The sequence below is a fragment of the Molothrus aeneus genome, chromosome 1 (assembly GCF_037042795.1).
Source record: "Molothrus aeneus isolate 106 chromosome 1, BPBGC_Maene_1.0, whole genome shotgun sequence".
Classification (NCBI taxonomy): Eukaryota; Metazoa; Chordata; class Aves; order Passeriformes; family Icteridae; genus Molothrus; species Molothrus aeneus.
In genome coordinates this window covers 146,841,046-146,860,995 of record NC_089646.1, presented here as the reverse complement: position 1 = coordinate 146,860,995, position 19,950 = coordinate 146,841,046, and the positions used below count along the sequence as shown (strand labels likewise).

At 42.0% G+C, this 19,950-nt stretch overlaps 1 protein-coding gene across 2 annotated transcripts in view; it reads right to left on the bottom strand.

Moving 5' to 3' along the window:
* The window catches only part of KHDRBS3 (KH RNA binding domain containing, signal transduction associated 3), a 90,173-nt gene extending 75,135 nt beyond the window's left edge, over positions 1-15,038 (bottom strand). For both annotated transcript variants that reach the window (XR_010785112.1, XM_066566702.1), the window contains exon 1: positions 14,545-15,038. Coding sequence is in view for 1 of the 2 variants with exons in the window: in XM_066566702.1 (XP_066422799.1) it covers positions 14,545-14,632 (88 nt within the window). In the remaining variant the exon portion in view is untranslated. The remainder of the gene's footprint in view (positions 1-14,544) is intronic.
* Positions 15,039-19,950: the final 4,912 nt, after the last annotated feature.

Genomic DNA, 19,950 nt, shown 5'->3' with positions numbered 1-19,950 from the left:
ATTTGATAAATTTACTTTAGACATGTTACTGTTTTAGTTTTCATCCAGCTAATTTCAGAATGCAAACGTTCACTGAATACTTTTCCCAGTGACGAGCACATGGGTTCTTAGGGGAGTAATTCCTATATTCAATAGTTTAAATAGCATATTTCAGTACATTTCTACAGATTATACACTGAAAATCAACTACTACAAAGTGTCACAGGCACAAAACAGCTAACACCTTTAAGTGCAGTAGAACAATTCACAGGGAAGTTCACCTACATTCAAGGTGAGACAGCAAAAACAAAACCAGTCATATTTTTAACAGTCATGCTGGGAACCTGCAGAAGCTGCTTCTAACCACACACCTGCCCTGCCTGTTCCCCACCTGCCTTCACAGCCCCATATATTCAAGTTTCTGCTCCTTCATCACTTCTGTCTGCCAAGAAACAATAAGAAAATTGCCAACGCAAACTACCTGAGGTGCCATTACTTCTTGATTCAGTGATGCTTAAATTGCTTTTATATGGGAAAGAAAATGTTGATGCTCCATTTTCCAAAAGTACAGAATGAAGTTATCTTCTAGATGTGGCAGAGGACAAAGGGAATGAATTTTAAAAAAATACAGCTGCTTAAAAAATTTGGAGTCTGGGTACCTAAAAGATGAAGGACAGCTGAGACAGCAATAACCAATTAAGAGGTAGACTTTTCTATTGCTCCTTGCTACTTGAGAGAAACAAAGAAAACAAAGAGCATTTGGGAAGAAACTCAAACAGTTGCAATGGGTATTTGTGCACCCCTGAAGTCTTCCTAGAGAAAAGGTCATGTGTTACTAAGTCTCAAATCTCACTTCCCCCTCTCCATTCATTGACTTAGAGCAAGTGCAGGAATGACATGTCCAGTCACATACAGAATAACCACCTGAAGAGGCTGGAATGTGTTATTTTGCATACACCCAAGAAATAAAGGTGCTTCACTGAACTGAAAAATCTGACTGTCCACTAATAGGTCTGAAAAGGACATTTAACCACAAGGAATAGAAACTCTTTCTCGTGCCAACAGGAGAGACACACTCACAAATCCCTCTACCAAATCTGACATGTAGGTTTAAAGACTCAATCATCAGTGTGTCATAGAGACAGAAAATACCAGAAATGCTACCATGAATTTTCATAGATCATAAATGGAACTACATTCCCAGACCTGCTCTTTTTGCAGGATCCCTTTCTAAAGCAAGACACAACTAATTTAATAGACTACTACTAATACTTGCTATAACTGTAACTTTAAAAATACGAATATAACACTAAATTATCAAAAAGAGCTGGGAATGAAGGAAAGCTTTTATCACTAAATTCATATAGCTTATACTTTATCCTTGCATAATAACTATATATTGGCAGTACCCCTTGACAAGAAGCATGAGATTAACTATGTAGCTGGCCAGGAATATCTGTTCTGTTTAATCTATTTTTCTGAAGGGGCCATCTGCTCTTATTTCTTCATTTTGTGGCTTAAATTGATATTGCATTCACTATTCTGTTAGGATTTCAATTAGGTACATGTAAAATTTCTCCCACGTCAGGATGGCTGTTTTGAGGATGAAGTACTGTAAGGGGAAAAGGTGTTATTACAAAAATATTATTGATATTATTGATACAGCTCAAACAGCTGATTAGTGATCAATAAAATGAAAGAAAAATAATGCTAACATTGGTTTTATTACAGCACAGCTTGACATCCATTATTGACAGTATGCATAGCCATGTTTAAGGTACCAAACCTGAATAAAGGAACTACGTTTGCTTTCTGCATTCCCTCCACTCAGCTCTTTTCCAATGAGTCTGCAGAAAAGCTTCAAATCTCTGCTTTGATAGCAGCAATGAAACCTTTCCAAGTGAGAAGCTAAAAAATACCTCATAGAGATGCTGACAAGACATACCATGGCATCATTTGCACAGACTTCGAAATAATGAAGTCACTGCTAAAACACTTACTGAAATACAAGGTAGAGCTCCAGCCAGTTACTACTACTCCAGTGCAATAATACAAAGTTCAGCAAAATAGTCTGAAAGAACAGTAAAGAATGAAAACTACAGTTTTACCTTATACTTTATCCAAGTGGGAGAAAAAGTACTTTTGATTCAGTTATTTCCTATCCATTTCACTGCATTCCCCAGAAAAATGACCAAGCAGGAGGCTATCCAGCAAGTTGAGTACTTTAGTTATTGTGTAGAGTAACTAAATAATCAGCATCAGCCTCCTGCAAGGCATCAGAGCAAGCAGCCTCCTAGCCCAGGCAGTCATTGGAAGCTTTGGTCATTGCTTTGAACACAGGAACAGGAATAAGGGATTGGTACCTTCAGGACCTACAGCCTACTCAGAAGCAGAAAATACATTATGTTAGCACAATGCTCAGCACACCAGTGAAATCTAAACTATAACCTAAAAGTTAAGAGAGCAAATCACATCCATTTTCCACTATCAGGGCATTAATCTAAAGGATAATTCGCTTAGAGTTCTTTATAGACCTGATCCCACAGCCAGCTACTTGCCACTTATGTGGTAATGAAATACACACCAGCATTTTTAATTAATGTTATACTGAACTATGTGAACTATTACTTAGGGTTTCAAACAAGGCCTATTATTTCAGGTCTGCAAACTATATAAGTGCACCTATAAATAAATAATTTATAAATACCATCATGGTAATTTCCCTGTACTCTCCATTTAATCAGCTGAAAATAAAGGAATATCTTAAGAGCTTAAAATTTAGGAGTCTAGGAAAGTTGCTTTTAAAATTTTATTCAAGATTTTTCAAATTGGACTGACAGCAGTCTTAATAGTTCAAGCATTCATGAAGAAAACAACACAGGTCAAAGCTACTTCAGGTCATAGAAGGGTTTGGGGTGGAAGTGACCTTAAATTTCATCTAGTTCCATACCCCCTGCCATGGGCAGGGATGCCTTCCCCTAGGCCAGGCTGCTCAGAGCCCCATCCAACCTGACCTGGAACAGACTCCAAGGGATGGGGCTTCCACAGCTTCTCTGGGAAACCTGTGCCAGTGCCTCAGCACACAGAGAAGAATTTCTTCCTAACATATAATCTACATTTCTCCCCCTTTAGTTTACAACCACCCTCGTGTATGATATGGTGTCATCCTCAATATATAAAGAGAGGGGCAGAAGGAAGAGGTGGACATTTGGAGTGGGAGGAATAAGGAAGGGGGAGGATGTTCCAGGTGGAAGCGTTTGTCTCCTCGAGCCACAGTCAGGTGTGATGGAATCCTGCCTTCCCAGAGATGGCTGAACACCTCCCAGCTCATGGGAAGCAGAGCATGGATTCCTTGTTTTCATTTGCTTGTGTGTGTGCAGCTTGTACCTCGCTTATCCAAGTACCCTCTATTCACGCAGAGTTTTGTAGTTTTTACTCTTCCGATTCCTGCCCCCGTTCCCTCGCGGGGGCTGGGGTTACAGAAGGACAGGGACACACCTGCGCCTTGGGGACAGACAGGACACATCTGGCTGCGGGACCTGCTGCGGCAGGCGAACAGCGATGGCACCGGCACCGCCTGGCGCCGAGCCCGCTCTCCGGAGGGGCTGGCACCCGATCCCAATCCCGCCTCTCCCGGGAATCACACCCATTCCTACAGCCCCGAGCGCAGCTCCCCCGGGGGGATGACACCCGAGACCGGGAGCCCCAATCCCGCCTCTCCCGGGGGGCTGACGCCCGACACCGGGAGTTCCGATCCCGCCTCTCCCGGGGAATCACATCCGATCCCACAGCCCCGACCCAGAGCAAATCACACCCAATCCCACAGCCCCGATCCCGCCTCTCCCGGGGATCACATCCCTATGTACAGCCCCGATCCCGGCTCTCTCAGGGGATCACGTCCGATCCCACAGCCCCAGTCCCGCCTCTCCTGGGGGATCACACCCGATCCCACAGCCCCAGTCCCGGCTCTCCCGGGGATCACACCCGATCCCACAGCCCCGATCCCGGCTCTCCCGGGGATCACACCCGATCCCACAGCCCCGACCCAGAACAAATCCCACCCGATCCCACCGCCCCGATCCCGCCTCTCCCGAGGATCACACCCGATCCCGGGAGCCCTGCAGGGTCGGGCCGCTGTCGCCCCCTCCTGGCACCGCTCCAGAAATAATTCCCGAAACACTAAAACCCTCCCGGAAACGGGTCCCCCCCAAAAATGAAACATACAGAATGATTTCTCTAGTAACTAGTGCCCTAATCATAATAGAGTTGTCTGGCAAAGATGCATTCAAAAATCGTTTTGCAAAAGCTGCATCATCAATAGCTCTGCATCACTACATGTAAGATGTTGTATTAGAATCTTGTCAGAAAACCCACTGTGGAATGCTTCCAATCTTTCCAAAGTGTGCTCATATTAATAACTTGTAATCACCCAAAATCCTAAAATTCACAGACGTTATAAGGCTGGAAAACTTCTTCAGAGGTCATTAATCCTCTGTCATGGTTTAGCCCCAGCTAGCAGCTAAGCCCCACACAGAAGCTCCCTTCCCCCCAGGAGGATGGGGGAGAAAATTGCAAAGGTAAAATTAATAGACTTTGTGGGTCGAGATAAAGACAGTTTAACAATAGGTAAATCAAAATCCATGCACATAGGCAAAGCAAAACAACTCATCCACCCCTTGCCACGGCCAGGCAGGTGCTCAGCCATTCCCAGGAAAGCAGGGCTCCATCACACATAATGGTGACTTGGAAAAACAAACACCATCACTCCAAATTTCCTCTCTTCCTTCTTCCCCCCAGCTTTATATGCTGGGCACAATGCCATATGGTCTGGAACATCTCTTGGGTCAGCTGGGGCCAGCTATCCCAGCTGTGTCTCACCCCATTCCTTGTTCCCCCACAGCCTCCTCACTGGTGGGGTGAGGAGCAGAAAAGGCTTGAATGAGCAGAAAAGGCCTCTGTGTAAGCTCTGCTAAGCAGTAATGAAAACATCCCTGTGTTATCAACACTGTTTTCGTCACAAATCCAAAACAACCCCACACTGGCTACTGGGAAAAAAAAAATAAATTAACCCCGGCCAAAAACACCACATCCCTCACAAGCACTTTATGACTACACTTACATCATCCCCAGCATTTGTTTCACATGGTATTAACAGGCTTCTGTGAAGACTCAGGTGCCTGCAGAAACAAAAAGGTCTAAAGAACAGCAAGCCTTAAAAATATGATAAATCTTTCATTGTATGCTTTTATACAGTAGGCCAATAAAAAACAAATCATTTTTACAGACCATGGATGCATGGTGTAATAAAAAGGTCAAGGGTATATGATAAGCAAAAAGAATCTTTAAGACTAATCTGTGTAACACAAGACAAATTGGACCACAAGAGCCTTTTCCAGTCTTTAAGATCCAGTACCAAGGTGCTGCATTTCACCTTGCAGACAATCCAGCCTAGGATATTACTGGGATAACTCTACATAGGGAGCAAGTGTTAACAAGGGCTAAAGGTATCACTGCAGCCCATCTGCGGTGAAACAGCTTAGCTCCTCCAGACACACCAGGCTTTAAATGGAGAAACTCAACCAATCATTAAGAACAAACACTTTTCCTCTGAGAAACATCTCCAACTACCACAAAGATTTTGGGGAATCCTTTAAAGGAAGGCAGAAAACTGATCTGTGACCAAGTTTCTCCAAAATTAGGACTACTTGAGCCTAAAATAATAGGCTGGAAGTGGTCATGAAGCAGTTGGATACTTAATAAAGTGAAAAAGTGCCTTCTGAGCTTTTACAACTCTACAAATGGATCAAGAACATCATACTCAAACTGTGCTTCTATAGCTGAGAAAAATCTGTTTTCCTTCAAGCTCAGGAGGGGAGATGGGGTACAGTTAAACACCATAAAATGTCAAATAACCAAAGAGACATGAAAACCATAGTGCCTTTCACTTTAACAGAAGTGAAATTTATCATTTAGCATTAGCCTGGAGGTGGACAGGGAAGGAAAGGGTGATTTTTTTTTACTCCACTGCTTTACCCCATGGAGCTGTATCACTGAAGTCAGCATGGAGGGCACCACAACATTTCTGCTTAACAGCAGAAGAAAGGCAACAAAAATCACCTTAACCCTCAAATACTGCAGGGAGCAGAAACTGGGCTTCTTACCATGGACACATCAGGATTGGTATTGACCACCTCTAGCTAATTAGGACATGGATCAAAATGAACCAGTAACAAAAACCTTTGTCCACTACCAGCAAACAGAGAAGGACACATGAAAGGAAGAATGACCACATTAGAAGCAGTCCTTCCATTTCTACATCTGAAAATCATCACTTTTATCCCAAAGCAGTAGGAAAAATTGGCTGACAACATCTAAAACCTTTTGCTTTCAAACACATCTGCTTCCCAGAGTACTGTCACTGAATGGTTTGAGGCAATAAAAGGCTACAGACACATTTCTTCTCTAAGCATTCAACAAATGCAGCAGCAGTGAGAGCAGTAGCAATTTATAGAATCATGGAATATCCTGACTTGGAAGGGACCCACAAGGCCTGAAGTCCAACTCCTGGCCCTGCACAAGACCAGCTCAAGAATCCCACCATATGGCTGAAAGCCTTGCTCAAATATTTCTTGAGCTCTGTCAGGCTTGGTGCTGTGACCACTTCTCTGGGGAACCTGTTCCAGTGCCCAGCCTTCCTCTGGGTGAAGAACATTTCCTCAACATCCAACCTAAACCTCCCCTGACAGAGTTTCAGGCCTTTCCCTCAGGTCCTGTCACTGGCCCCCAGAGAAGAGATCAGTGCCAGCCCCTCCTTTTCCCCTCAAGAGGATGTTGCAGACTGAAATAAGGTCTCCCCTCAGTCCCCTCTTCCCCAGGCTGAACAGAGCAAGTGACCTCAGTCACATCTCATATGGCTTCTCCTCCAAACCATTCATCTTCATATTCCTCCTCTGAACACCCTTTAATAGTGCTATATCTTTGCTATATTGTGATTTATATTGTGGGGTCTGAAACTGCACACAGTACTTAAGACATTTTCCTATGCTCTTTGTCTTGTCCACATAAAGGCATCTTACTCAGACTGTTCCTTTTGAACAATCCTGATGGATTATTAAAGTCAAAGAAAATCTGTAAATCCTCAAAGGATTTGCAACTTCAGGTTTTCACTGTCACTATTTTATACCAAGATCAGCACAGCAGCAGTTGTTATAAAAAATTTTCTGTTGGCTCAAGTACAATGGGTTTACTGAAATGATTTCTAATATTTTAGGTTTCCAATTACTTTGTCAACAAATTCTTCCTAGAAAATAAAGATCTATAAAAGAACACCCATACAAGCCAAAAAAGTGAAAGATTTACCATCTACAAGAATTAAACTGACATTTTTTTTGCTGCCTTGCAACTTTGTTGAAGTTGAGTTGCTACCTGCAGCCAAAAGTCTGAAAAACACATCAAAATAAGAAATGAAAGGCATCCAGCAAATAGTAACTAGAGATGGAGAATAGAAAGGAAATCCATTTAACTGCCTAGTTTCTTAATAAGTTTGCCTTGACAATAAGGAAAAATGCTGAAAAACAACAACACAACATAAAAGAACCGTAAGTGATAAATATGACAAAGGCAAGTTTAAGCAAAGGAAAAATTTAAGATAGGATAAACACACAAGAATAAAACATGCACTGCTCAGCTGTGGAGGTACAAAATACATCAGTCAGTCTAACAATGCTTCTTCATGCTACCTCTCCAGTTACTGCTCTTTAATTTGTTCCTTGGCATAAACAGCCAACCTACAGCTACTGTACAGCCCAAGTCACTGACAGTTCAAAGAGCTTAACAATTTAGCAGGGATCAAATATCCATAAATGCAACTAATTCTGAGGCAAAGATGTCAAGACACACAAAACCTACTGGTTCTTATATCTGGTTTAAGAGTTAATCATCTATTGCTAAAGCATTGTGCATTTCTTCATTTCACTTCTTGGCCAGACATTTCACCATTGGTTTTCAGGGCCTCTTTACATCTTTATTCACTCCTGAAGGCAGTCAGGCTCTCAAAACACAAGTCAAAGATCCTTTTCACATACCAATCAGACTAGCAAGAGGCCTACAGACCTTCTCAAACTTGCAAAGCACTGTATTTTCCCATGATTTCCTCAAAGATTAAGACATATGGACTTCTCTAAGTAGAATGCCACAAGAAAATTAAATTCCCAAGTCCACATGCCCTTATGGCCTCAGCTTAAGGCCATAAAGATCTTAATTTTCTAGCTACTGTTACACTTGGAAAAAAAAAAAAAATCACACTTGGCTAGAAATATATGGCTCTAAAATAATTCCCAGAACTATCACCACCCCTATCAAACAGCTTCCATGGCATGGGTGAGACTTGCCTTCCCAGGACTCAGGGGTAGACTACACCACTTTATCAAGATATCCCACATGCCCAGTATAGAAGCCCTGTCCTTTGTTATCTTCTATTTGTAAAACAGTATTAATAATGTAAACATTATGCTTGCAAGATTCCTGCAGAGCTCAGCTTAGAACAGTCAGTTAATTCACCATAAAATATTAGGTGTGTCACTTACCAATTTATCTATCTAAACATGCTTTTTACTGAACCCTGCTAAATACTAATTAAAAAGTCATGCAGTACCACACTGAATACTTTACAGACTCTTCTCAACTCTGAACTTTGATACCTGATTCTTTCAAAGAGAAGTGCATCCTAAATTATTTTGTTTCTTAATTATACTTGAAGTCAGAGGGCAGAAAGGTCACATACATAAATTTTAAATATACACAAGAAAAGTCCAACAAGCCACAGGCCAGAGGAACAGTGCTGTGACCTTCTTTCTGATTCCCCCCATAAATAAGTACTCAGAAGGTTACAGCTTTAATTTGCATGGCTGGTGTCAAAAAGGATTGAAAGTGACAAACCATGTCAGCCTGCATTTGAAACCTTTGAATTTAATCTCTCTCATTGACTGCCAAAGTGAGTGTGCAAGTGAATTAGGAGTCAGCTTTACACTAACTGTGATTGCAGTGAGTGGCTCTAGGCTCAGTCAGGCTTCAGAACAGATGAGCCCAGGGGTGAAGAAAGTATGATTATCTTCAGCTGCATTTTGCAGAAGCCCTGTTAACATGACTGGAATATCTGATAAACCACTTCCGCAGCCTTTTAAGAGAGCAAGATTGAGATCTAACTTTTAGGAAGCCCTTTGACTGCCCCAATATAGTTTCACTGAAGTAAAAGCAAAGAGCAATCATAACAAAAATGTGAACTGAAGTTTTACCAAATACAGATAGCTGAGATGAGAGACAGACCCAGAAATATCCCTTCGGCCCTCCAAGAGTTACTACTCTTCATGCTGCTTTAAGAAAACAGAAATAGAAGCCAAGTCAGCCTTCCCTAGCTTGATGGTGCAACCATTACATCATATCCATTCCCATTACTGCCATTTGAATTTCTCATCACACTTGGCCTGGGAAATACCCAATTCCACCTAAACATTTTGCTTACAGTGCTGTCTTCTAGTAATCAGACTAAACCCAGAAGAGTTTATTTCTGGTTAGCTTCTAAGAATAGCAACTAAAAGTGACCAGCAGTCTGAAAAAAACCTGAGGAGCACAAAACTTACTGCATTTCATACGATGCACCGAGTAATTTTAAAACACAGCTTTCTACAGCCATATCTCATTTTCAAAACACCTATAACCTTCATGAAGTGCTCTGAAATCTTCAGAGAGTAGGACACTTGAAACAAGTATTGTTTCTGTGATTGATAATATAACAACAAAAAAGGAGAGTTTGGGCATTACACTGATGGTGATTCAACACCATTAGTGACTGAATGAGCAGTACCATGTGTCTGTGCCATGCCACGAAACAGGAAAGTGGATGCTACAGTGGCAAACTGATTACTTACGTTACAACACAGCTTTGTCACTCCACAATCACATTTATTTTTGATAAATTAAAGAAAAGCACAAAACCCCCCGCAAGCTTACACAGATTTATTGAAAGTTGTCCTGGTTGGCTGGGATAGAGTTCATTTTCTTCCTAGTGCCTGGTGCGGTGCTGTGATTCAGACAACACAGTGATGTTTTGGTTGTTGCTAAGTAGTGCTTACTCTAAATCAAGGACTTTGCAGTGTCTCACGCTCTGCTGGGCAGTAGGTGCACCAGAAGCCCAGAGGGAGCACAGCCAGGAGAGGTGACCTGAACTGGACAAAGGAATATTCCACAGCACAGGATGGACATCCAGTACATAAACTGGGGGGAGTTGACTCAGAGCCACTGATTGCTGCTCAGGGACAGCCTGGGCATCAGTCAGCAGATGGGAACAACTGTATTGTGCATCACTTGTTTCTCTTGGGTTTTAGTCCTCTTTTTAATTTCCAGTATAATTATTATATTTTACTTTATTTCAGTAATTAAACCCACAAGTTGTACCTTTTTTTCCATTCTCCCCAGATTCCAGAGGGGGAAAAGCAATGAGTGGCTGCACAGTACCTACCAACCAAGCTGAGCTTAAACCACAACAAAAATCAGTAATATATATGGAACCTTAATTTATTGCTTAGCTCCTACTTCAACCATTTTTACAAAGCCATCTCTGCTGAAAAAAAAAATTAGACCGCTAATATCCTTCACAAAGCAGAAAGTGAGTACACTCCCTCAGACTCCATTCTCCCTGATATTTAGGGAGGTACAGCTCTGATTACTGAAGTCCCAAGCAAAATTTGACACAAGAAACAGGAAGCCCCTGCTGATCACCACTAGCCACGGGCTCAGGGAAGCTATTCAACACAGTCAGCACATACAGCCATCTTCTGATAGGAAGGCTTGGTATTCCTGTACATCATCTCATCAACATTCTAAAGAAAGCCTTGCCAAATTCAGATACTACCAGTCTCAAAACAGCTAAAATGAGCTTATAGGGAAATATTGCAGAGGTCCAGTCTGCACAAGAGAGTTGTCTTTCAGCAATGGAAGCAACTCTAACTTTCATTATGTACACATTTAATTATCCACACAAACCAAACAACTGCCAAGCACCCATTTTCACATCTCCCCTGTTGGAAATGTGTCTGGTATCACCATGTTTTATTTACAGTTTGCTTCTTCCATCTGCAGTTTCACATACTTCATTCAACATTCACTAACTGCTCGTCTTGAATCACTACTATAAATAAACGTGAAAGAAGGTAAAGTAACTTTTCTGCCACGGATCTTTCAGTACTTTTAGAGCATCGCTCATGAACCAAGTTATGAGGATCAACACTACACTTGCACATTTACCAACATTTACAAACAACCTCAACTGCAAAAACAGCCTTCAAAATAAGGGTGGATTTCAGAACTACCATCACTCGCACAGACAAATATTTTTCAGATTTCGCATAAAGATGAGCCCATGAGAGTTGAAAATAGGAAAACACAAATGTACTAAGCTCGTGTTTCTTCAAAGAAGCTCATCTTTCCCCAGGTTCCTCATTTACAGAACTTACTATAAACTAATAACTGGACAAAATTCCAGTTCCCACTGTCTGATACCAGCTGCAAATTAATCCTATTAGCATGGTCATCTTATCACACATGCAAATAAGTCCATTTCCAATCTATAACATGCTTAAGGGTTTAGAGGCAAAAAAAAAAAATCCCCTTTTTCGGATGGTTTAATGTTCAAGTATATAAATACATCTTTTTAATTAGAACAAGGGATAAAGTCTAGTCTCCTGGAAAAGATTCCCACTGTTCTACAATTTAAGCAGCAGTTAAATGTTTCAGTGACTGTTTAAAACAAAATTTAAGCACTAAGCATTGTATTTGTGTCCCAAGGAAACAGGGCAACAAATCCTTGAACAGAGTTCTCAACAAGAAAAATCAGGACTTACTATGCAGGAACATTGAAGGATACTAATATTTGATTTTTGTGCTTTCAAAACAGTATTTCAAGGCAGAGAAACTCCTCTCATATCTTAATTCAGAAAGACAGATTAATGATACTGCCCCAAAAAATATTCTTACAGCATCTTAGTTATTTCCACATTGTTCTTTTTTAACTGAAATGTTACCCAGGAACTTGAAGCAGGTCAAGCTTCACTTTTTAAATTTAAAATTATGTAATTTGTGTGTACACAAATTATAATGTGCAATTATAAGTATAATATGCAAATTCATCCACTTCCATTTGAAAACTATAATTACCACATTTCAGAAGTCTAGACCCAGGATTTTCCCTAGAAACCAAATTTCAACATGATTGGAAATTTTTTAGCCATTTGGCTCTTTTGTGTAAGCAGCAAACACACCTCAATTACTTCAGCATCTCAAAAGGATTCTACTTCATCCATACAACTCTTACAAATTACTCTTGAGTTTCTGAAGAAAGCCAGCTGATGTATTTCAGTTTAAGTAAATACAGATAGCAAATTTAATGCCACTAAGACACCAAAATGCTATTACATAATTAAGCTGGTTATTTAAAGCACTTAAAACCTTTGCTAAGACATTCTCTCACAGATACCCAAAAGAAGCCAAACTTAGAAACCTATTTCATTCTAAACTTAAAAGATAAACAAACCTAGTTAAAAAAATTAGACAAGCTATTTCATTTGCCTCCCCATGAACTAATACAGAAAATACTGAGTAGACCTGGCATACAAAATCCAAGCCAGAACCATTACATATACATTTGCACTAATAATTATCATTCATTTAAGTGCATAGAATTATTACAATTGAGGAAAAAAACAATCCCTGATAAAGTTAGTGTCATGGCAGGATGGGTTAGTAATACATCCCCTCCTGAAGTCATATTTCCCACCTGTATTATATAGAGACTTCATCTGATCTAGCTCTTTGTTGATTCTACAATTAAACCATTATACATAGATATTATACAAATTTCCATTTTAAACTTTAATTGCCAGTTGATTAGTCACCCTCAATCTTTCTTTTCTCCACCTCTAACATGTGAAACACTTCAGATATAATTCAAGACTTCACTTTCAAAGTAAACGAAAAAATCAAGACACCTACTAGATTACAGAGGTTGGATGCACATACAGGTTCTTTTTCTGGAGCTGAATATATGCATGCAGATACTGTGATGAAAGGCAAAAGTTTCAGTCCTCCAATTTATCATTTCAATGAGAACCTCAAAAAATATCATCAACTCAGCCAAAAGAACAGATCTACTTTCTTTAACACTGTTTACAAAATAGTAAATCACATGGTTCTGTAACTCCCTGGATTAATTTACACATGCAAAAAGATTTTTCACTACCTGGAGAGGAACCTCAATAATTTATAGCCATCAAGTTTAATTTTTACAAGCTTTTTCATTTACAGCAAATAACTGCTTATTTAACATAATTCTCCTTTTCCCACAATGATCAGGGACATTTTTACAGTTTCAAAGTTTGGAAAAATGTAATATACCAACCACCCATGGACATGGACCTTCAATTCACTAAGCATATGCATTCCACAGTTGAAACTGACAGCTTCCCCTAACTCCAGAGTACTTCAGACAAGAGTAATTCTCCTTCTGATTCTGAGACAGGCATTTGCATCTACTACACAGCAAAATCTACAACATATTAGAAGAGCCCACATCAACTTAACTTGTTTCTGTTACAGAAGGAAAAGCACACCAAGCACGGCTTTGCAACCACTGCAATTGAAGCCAAAATAATTTTGGCTATCACTATGTTTGGTGTGTTAAAGGATCAATTCATAGCGTATTTCACTTGAGCATCCTAAGCACTAGAGCAAGCATTTGTCTCTCCAGAGCTGTTCTTGAAAGTCACCTGCCAATTATACAGTATATCCAAATGCACATTAAATCGTACTTTAATTCACACAGAATGACTTTTCTAGTCAGTACTGCATCACTGAAACAAAAAGCTAGCACTTTAAAGCACATCTGACTTGACAGATGCAGAAGGGGTGGGAGTAATTTATTATCTGGAGTTATATAATTGCAAAACAAAATATGCTTTATGTTTTTATGAAGGTTTACTAAAACGTAGCAGAGCCCAAAGTTTCTAAGAAAGGCCATCGGCAGCAGGTTCGTTCTTACGAAGGCTCACACACATGTAAACAATTCAATGTTCATTGTTCACAACGGGGTAAAATAGGAAAACCTTCTGGGGTTTTAATTGACATGCAGCCCGAGCAGAGCACGGCAGACACAGCCATTCAACTCGGAATAATCTCTAACTCGAGTAGCGAGCGACGGCAGAGAAAACACGGAGGGAAGAGGGGCAGTGCGGGCGGGCACCCAGCGTGCGCGGCTGCCCGGGCGATGCTGCCCGGCACGGGAAGGGGAAGGCGCCCGGAGCCGGCAAACACCGCCAGCCTGAACACAACAAAACCCCCCAGGCGGTGCCAGGCAAGGGTGAACCCCCGCACCGAGAACCTCCACACAAAAAAACCCTCCAGGCGGTGCAATAAGGAAAGGAGAACCCCGGGCTGAGCATCCGCGGCAGCCGCCGCTCACTCCGGCCCGTCCCCACGGCGGGACAAGGAGCCCCGCTCCGCCCCGCCGCCCCTCACCTTGGTTGACCAGCCGCAAGGCGTGGGTGAAGGACGGGTCCAGCGAGTCCTTCTCCGCCATCAGCTCGGGCAGGTACTTCTCGTCCATGGCAGCGGCGGCGGCCCGGAGCGGCAGCGGAGCCGGGGCGCCGGGTGCGCCCTCGGGGAATGAGCGGGTCCGAGTCCCAGGCAGCGGTAAATCCTCGGAGGCAGCGCTTCCCCCTGGCCGCCTCCCGCCCGGGGCTGCGGGGACGCATCCAGAAGGAAGCGCCGCAAGCCCCCGGCCAGGAGGGGGGAGAAAAGGGGCGCGGGTTGGGGGGACGCCCCTCCTCAGCGGACAAGGGGCGCGGACAAATCGCTCTGCGGAAGCGCACAAGGAGGTAAGACGGCAAAGAGACGCGCCTCGGGAGCCGCTGACCCAGGCAAGACGGGAGCCGCGCACACAACAAAAGAGACTGCTAGGCGGCGGCAGGTGCTGCGCACAGACCAACGCCACAAACAGCACTGCCAACCACACTGCGCCCACTGAGCGCGGAAAACGCGCCGCACCAGCTTTATATACCACCTCAGACCACGCCCCCCGGCGGCCTTTAGCCCCGCCCAGGAGCAGTGCCCCGCCCCGGCTCCTTCCAATGGGCGGGGATAGCAGAGCCCCACAAGTGTCCCCTCCTTGCTCAAGTGAAGGCTCCTATTGGATGGCGTGGCTTGTCAATCAGAGAAGACCCGTCGTTTCTCATTGGTGGCTACTGCTGGCCCCGCCTCCCCGCGGTCGGTGAGGGGCCGGTGCTGAGGGGCGCTCCCAGAGCAGCTCCGCACCGCGAGCCGAGCGAGAGCGGGGCGGGAGAGGGGCGATGTGTACACCAGCGAGACTCACAGAGCTCCTCAGACCCCACAGCGACCCTTCCCACACACGATTCCTCTCCGGGGCCGTAGGATCTGTGAGAGAGGTCGGGGATCCAGGACGGCGTCCTTTCAGTCCTTGTTAGACCTTACGGAGAAAGGCAGATCTATGTGTTTAAAGTAGTGCAAACGCGATTTTATTTTCTTTTTCTCTCTCACAAACAGCGTATTCTCTATCCAGCGTTCTGTGCTTTTGCCTCTAGTAATACAAACCACTTCCGTAAATAAATAAATACCAGCTAAAAACCCGTATTTCTGATGAGTTGCCCAGATGTGTGGCTCTGGGTTTGGGATTCACCCTGTTCTAAACCAGGTAAGAGAAGCAAAGTTTAAAAGACCTTGCAAGACCTTTAAGACCTTAAAAAGACCTTTTTTAGAGGATGCATTTGTTGTACTAGGTCATGATTGGCTCTATTCTTTAGCTTTGAGGCTTTATATCGCTTCCTTATTAGTCCTTAGGTGTCTCATCAATGAATCTTGGGTGACAAAAGCCCGGAGGAAGCCAGACCAGCTCTTCTCTGTCACAGAGCACAAGGGCAAAGCAGAGGAAAATTACTAAATCACTGAAGCCAAATCCATAAAGTAACATTTTAAATCAGTGTTTATTGGGTAAGCCAATAAGAGACTTTGATGATCTAGACTTAAAAGACCACGAAAAAATATTCTTATATCTGTGAATTGAATAACCATATGTGTACTTCTGTATTTCGTGAAGAAAAAAAAAATCTGCAATATATCTTACTCATATCCTTGCAATACAGGGAGGAAGAAACTGTAAAAGTAAACCAGCATGAGAAATGCTCACTCAAAGCTTGGAAGCAGAGGTTAAGGCTCCCTTCTCAGAACTGCAAGTGCTCTTTCACCCTGAAAACCAAAAGCTTATATTTTAAGGTGTCTTATTCCTTGTTGCATTTCAGAGATTGCAATGCCCCGTGAAACAATGTCTGGTATGTTACAACATGAAGCATACTTGATTTATACTCTCTGTACAACCATTCCAAATAAATCTTGATCCAAAAGGAACAGAAACAAATCTGCAAAGTTCTATTTAAAAAATTCTTTTGCATGACATCAAGCTCAATGGATAGAACTAAAGCATACAAGCAGCTGGAAGAATTCGAATTAAAATGAATGTTTTTTTCAACCTTCCATATACATCTTCTATATAAAAGTACTGAAATGCAGCCATCTGTTGTGAAGCAGGCAGGCACATACAACTCTTGACACAGAACAATATGTAGGAGTGTAATCTTTATTGAGTGACCTGGAGCAAAAAAATCCTTATTTTTCCAGTTAAGCCTAAATGTGCTTAAAGTTGTACTAAAGCATGCAGGACCTCAGACAGAAAGATAGTTATTACAAATTGTGTAAAAAACAATGCACTTTTCTTGGAAAGAGTCATGTTCTCCCCGGTAACTGATTAAACAAACATTTGGTGTTTCAAGAAACCACAGTATTTCTTCCCATATTATACCAATTCCCTCTGGCTTTCAACAAAGAAAGACTTACTGGAAGTCTGAAGACTTGGTTCTCTCCAGGTCTGTAATAATATAGGAATTATAAAATTATCCATGTTGTACCCTATTGTTCAAACTGAAACCTGCACGTAACAAATGCAGGATATTGTTTTCTCCAATGAAATTCACTAGGATGCAATAAAGTAAGATGAGGGCAGAAAGGATGGGAAATTACAAGCCTTGGGCCCTAGAAAGCAGCCCAGGATGTGGTTAGCTGGGAAAAGCCTTCTGAGCATCACTTCTACTGTCCAGGAAAGGCAGGAAATACCATCTTCTTAAGGAATGATTGCTTTCCTACTGCTGAAATCTATGCAGAGCTTGAAAAGCAGCCTTGCTCAAGGAGCTGCCCAGTAAGTATTACCTGTAAGATTCATGAAAATTGAAAAGCCATGTGTCCAAACTTCTAAAACTCATGATTTAAATGTGTTTTCTCTCTAACAGTACACATCTACTTTTCTGTTTAATGCATGTGGTAGTCTCAGGAAGTTAGTTTGGTAGGTGGACATCAGTCAGGAGCCATGTCAGACTAATATCCATTGCTCCCTTTTTAGCACCAGTTATCTGACCTGACAATGTGTCTATCTATAAGATAAAATTGTAGGTGCCAACATTAATACTCATATGTGCTAGAAGCATTAGGATGTGTTGGTATCTTCACTCTCAGGAGTGAGATTCACTTTCTTGTACCAGCAAGATGTGAGGGGACCAGGTGTAAAGAGGCAGAAACTGAGCTGTGTCCTCTCTCTGAAATACAGATTCTGTACAAATTAATGCACTTAGATTTTCTTTATTTGTTGGATCAACGTAACAAGCAGTGATTACAAGCAGTAATTTCACCAAAGTCTTTGTTCTAAATATTTCAAGTACAACTAAATATTTGTCATTTCCTTGGAATCATTGAATGCTCTGGGTTGGAAAGGTCATGTAGTCCAACTCTGCTCCTGCAATGAGCAGACACAGCTTCAACTAGATGAGGTTGCTCAGAGCCCCATCAAAACCGACCTTGAATGTTTTCAGGGATGGGGCATCTATCACCTCTCTGGGCAGCCTGTCCTAGTGTTTCACCATGCTCATTGTAAAGAATTTCTTTATATCTAGTCTGAGTTTACTATCTTTTACTTAAAAACCATTACCTTACCCCTTGTCCTATCACAACAGCTCCTGCTAAAATGTTTGTTCTGATCTTTCTTATAAGCCCCCTTTAAGTGCTGAAATGCTATAAGGTCTCCCCAGACCCATCTCTCCTGCAGGCTGAACTGTCCCAACTCACTCAGCCTTGTTTTCACAGGGAGGGTGTTCCAGACCTCTGACCATCTTGGTGGCCTCCTCTGGACCTGCTGCAATAGATCCGTATCTTTCCTGTCCTGAGAGACCCAGAGCTGGATGCAGCACTGCAGGAGGGGTCTCACCAGAGCAGAGGGGCAGAATCACCTCTCTCACTGTGCTGCCCACAGGGCTGTGGATGCAGCCCAGGACAGGGTTGGCTTTGTGGGATTTGAGCACAGCAGTCAGTGGCAGCTTGGTGTGGTCATTGAATAGATGGAACACTTGTCACAGGAGAGGAACCAAACAGAGTGGGCAGTAATTTAGGCAAAATCAGCCTTGTGGTTGGGATCTACTACAAGGCACCTGATCAAGGGGGGCCCGTTGCAGCACCCTCACTGAGGTACAGAAGGCACTGCACCCACAGGCTGTCACCCTGCTGGGGTGACAGAATTTCCAATTCTGTGGCAGACTTTACATGCCACTAATGTAGTCCTTGCCTCTGATTAACTCCTGGGTTCCTGATTTAAATCTCAGACCACAACAGACTGTTACAGAAGCATTATTTATTTGAGACTTCAACTCTCTAAAGTGCACACAGCTGAAGACCTGTGCAAGCAGGGTCTGTTTGGATAAATGGTTTGTCACAAATACCATATTTAGTGATTGATGTGACTCACCGCAGTTCTGACTAGCATGTTGCTAAGTGGGTTCTGGCTTCCTTAATATTGCAGTCTGTTACTTGCCAATTTCTATTAGGGGTGATGAAAGTACCCTTGCACTCCTTTCTCCAATATTCCTGTGGCTTTTTTCTTTTTTTTTTTTTTTTTCCAACTTGCATGTGTTTCAAAATATGAAAAAATCAATAAGAGTGTGCTGTCATATCAAAACGCCCATGACAAATTGTTTTCAAAAGCTTTTCTCTAAAAATTTACATCTTTCTCTTTTATACCTTTTGCCTCATAATTCAAAGTTTAGGCTTTTTTTTTTGGACCTAATCAAGGTAATCAGCCAAGTTAAGGTAGAACACAGTACATAGAATGTATGAGACCTGTAGAGAAAAACAATTGCATCATCTAGAGCAGATAAATTTTATCATTCTACTTTACTTTCTCTCTAGGTCTAACACGCTGTATCAGAGCAGTCTCTCTGATTTCTAGTGCAGTAATTGAGTCAATACATTGCAGTGAGTTCACCACCTTTGTCATTATATTCAATTATGCCATGATCTGAAGGATTTTTTTTCTTTCCTCTAGATATTTTGCTAATGGCAGCTGCAGCAGTGGAGCTGCAGTGTAGTCCTGTAGGAGCACTGTAGTCCTGGAGCTGCAGACATGCGTGTCTTGGTCATATGATGTACCTGTAGGCATCTTTATGAACTTTGTATTGTCTGCTCTGAAGCATTTTGTACTATTAAAAGGGTCTTTCATAATCTTGTTTTGAATAAGGTGCAATGTTTTTTCAGCCCATTATTTGTTTTGTACAGGTATTTGTTAAAAATCTAGATTTTTGTCATTTTCTATTACGTATATAATGCTAATACACATTTCCTATAGTTCTAATGATGCAAAAGATATGAACATTATCAAGGTAAGAAAACTTTTTCTAGATAGTCTTTTTCTCTTGTGTCATATTTGAATATAAATACATTTTTAGTAATCCTTTCTTGATCTTACACTGTAGCTATAAAGGAATGTTGTACCATTGCTAAATTCCTCTGCTAGGAGCTTTTGCAAAATTGTACACT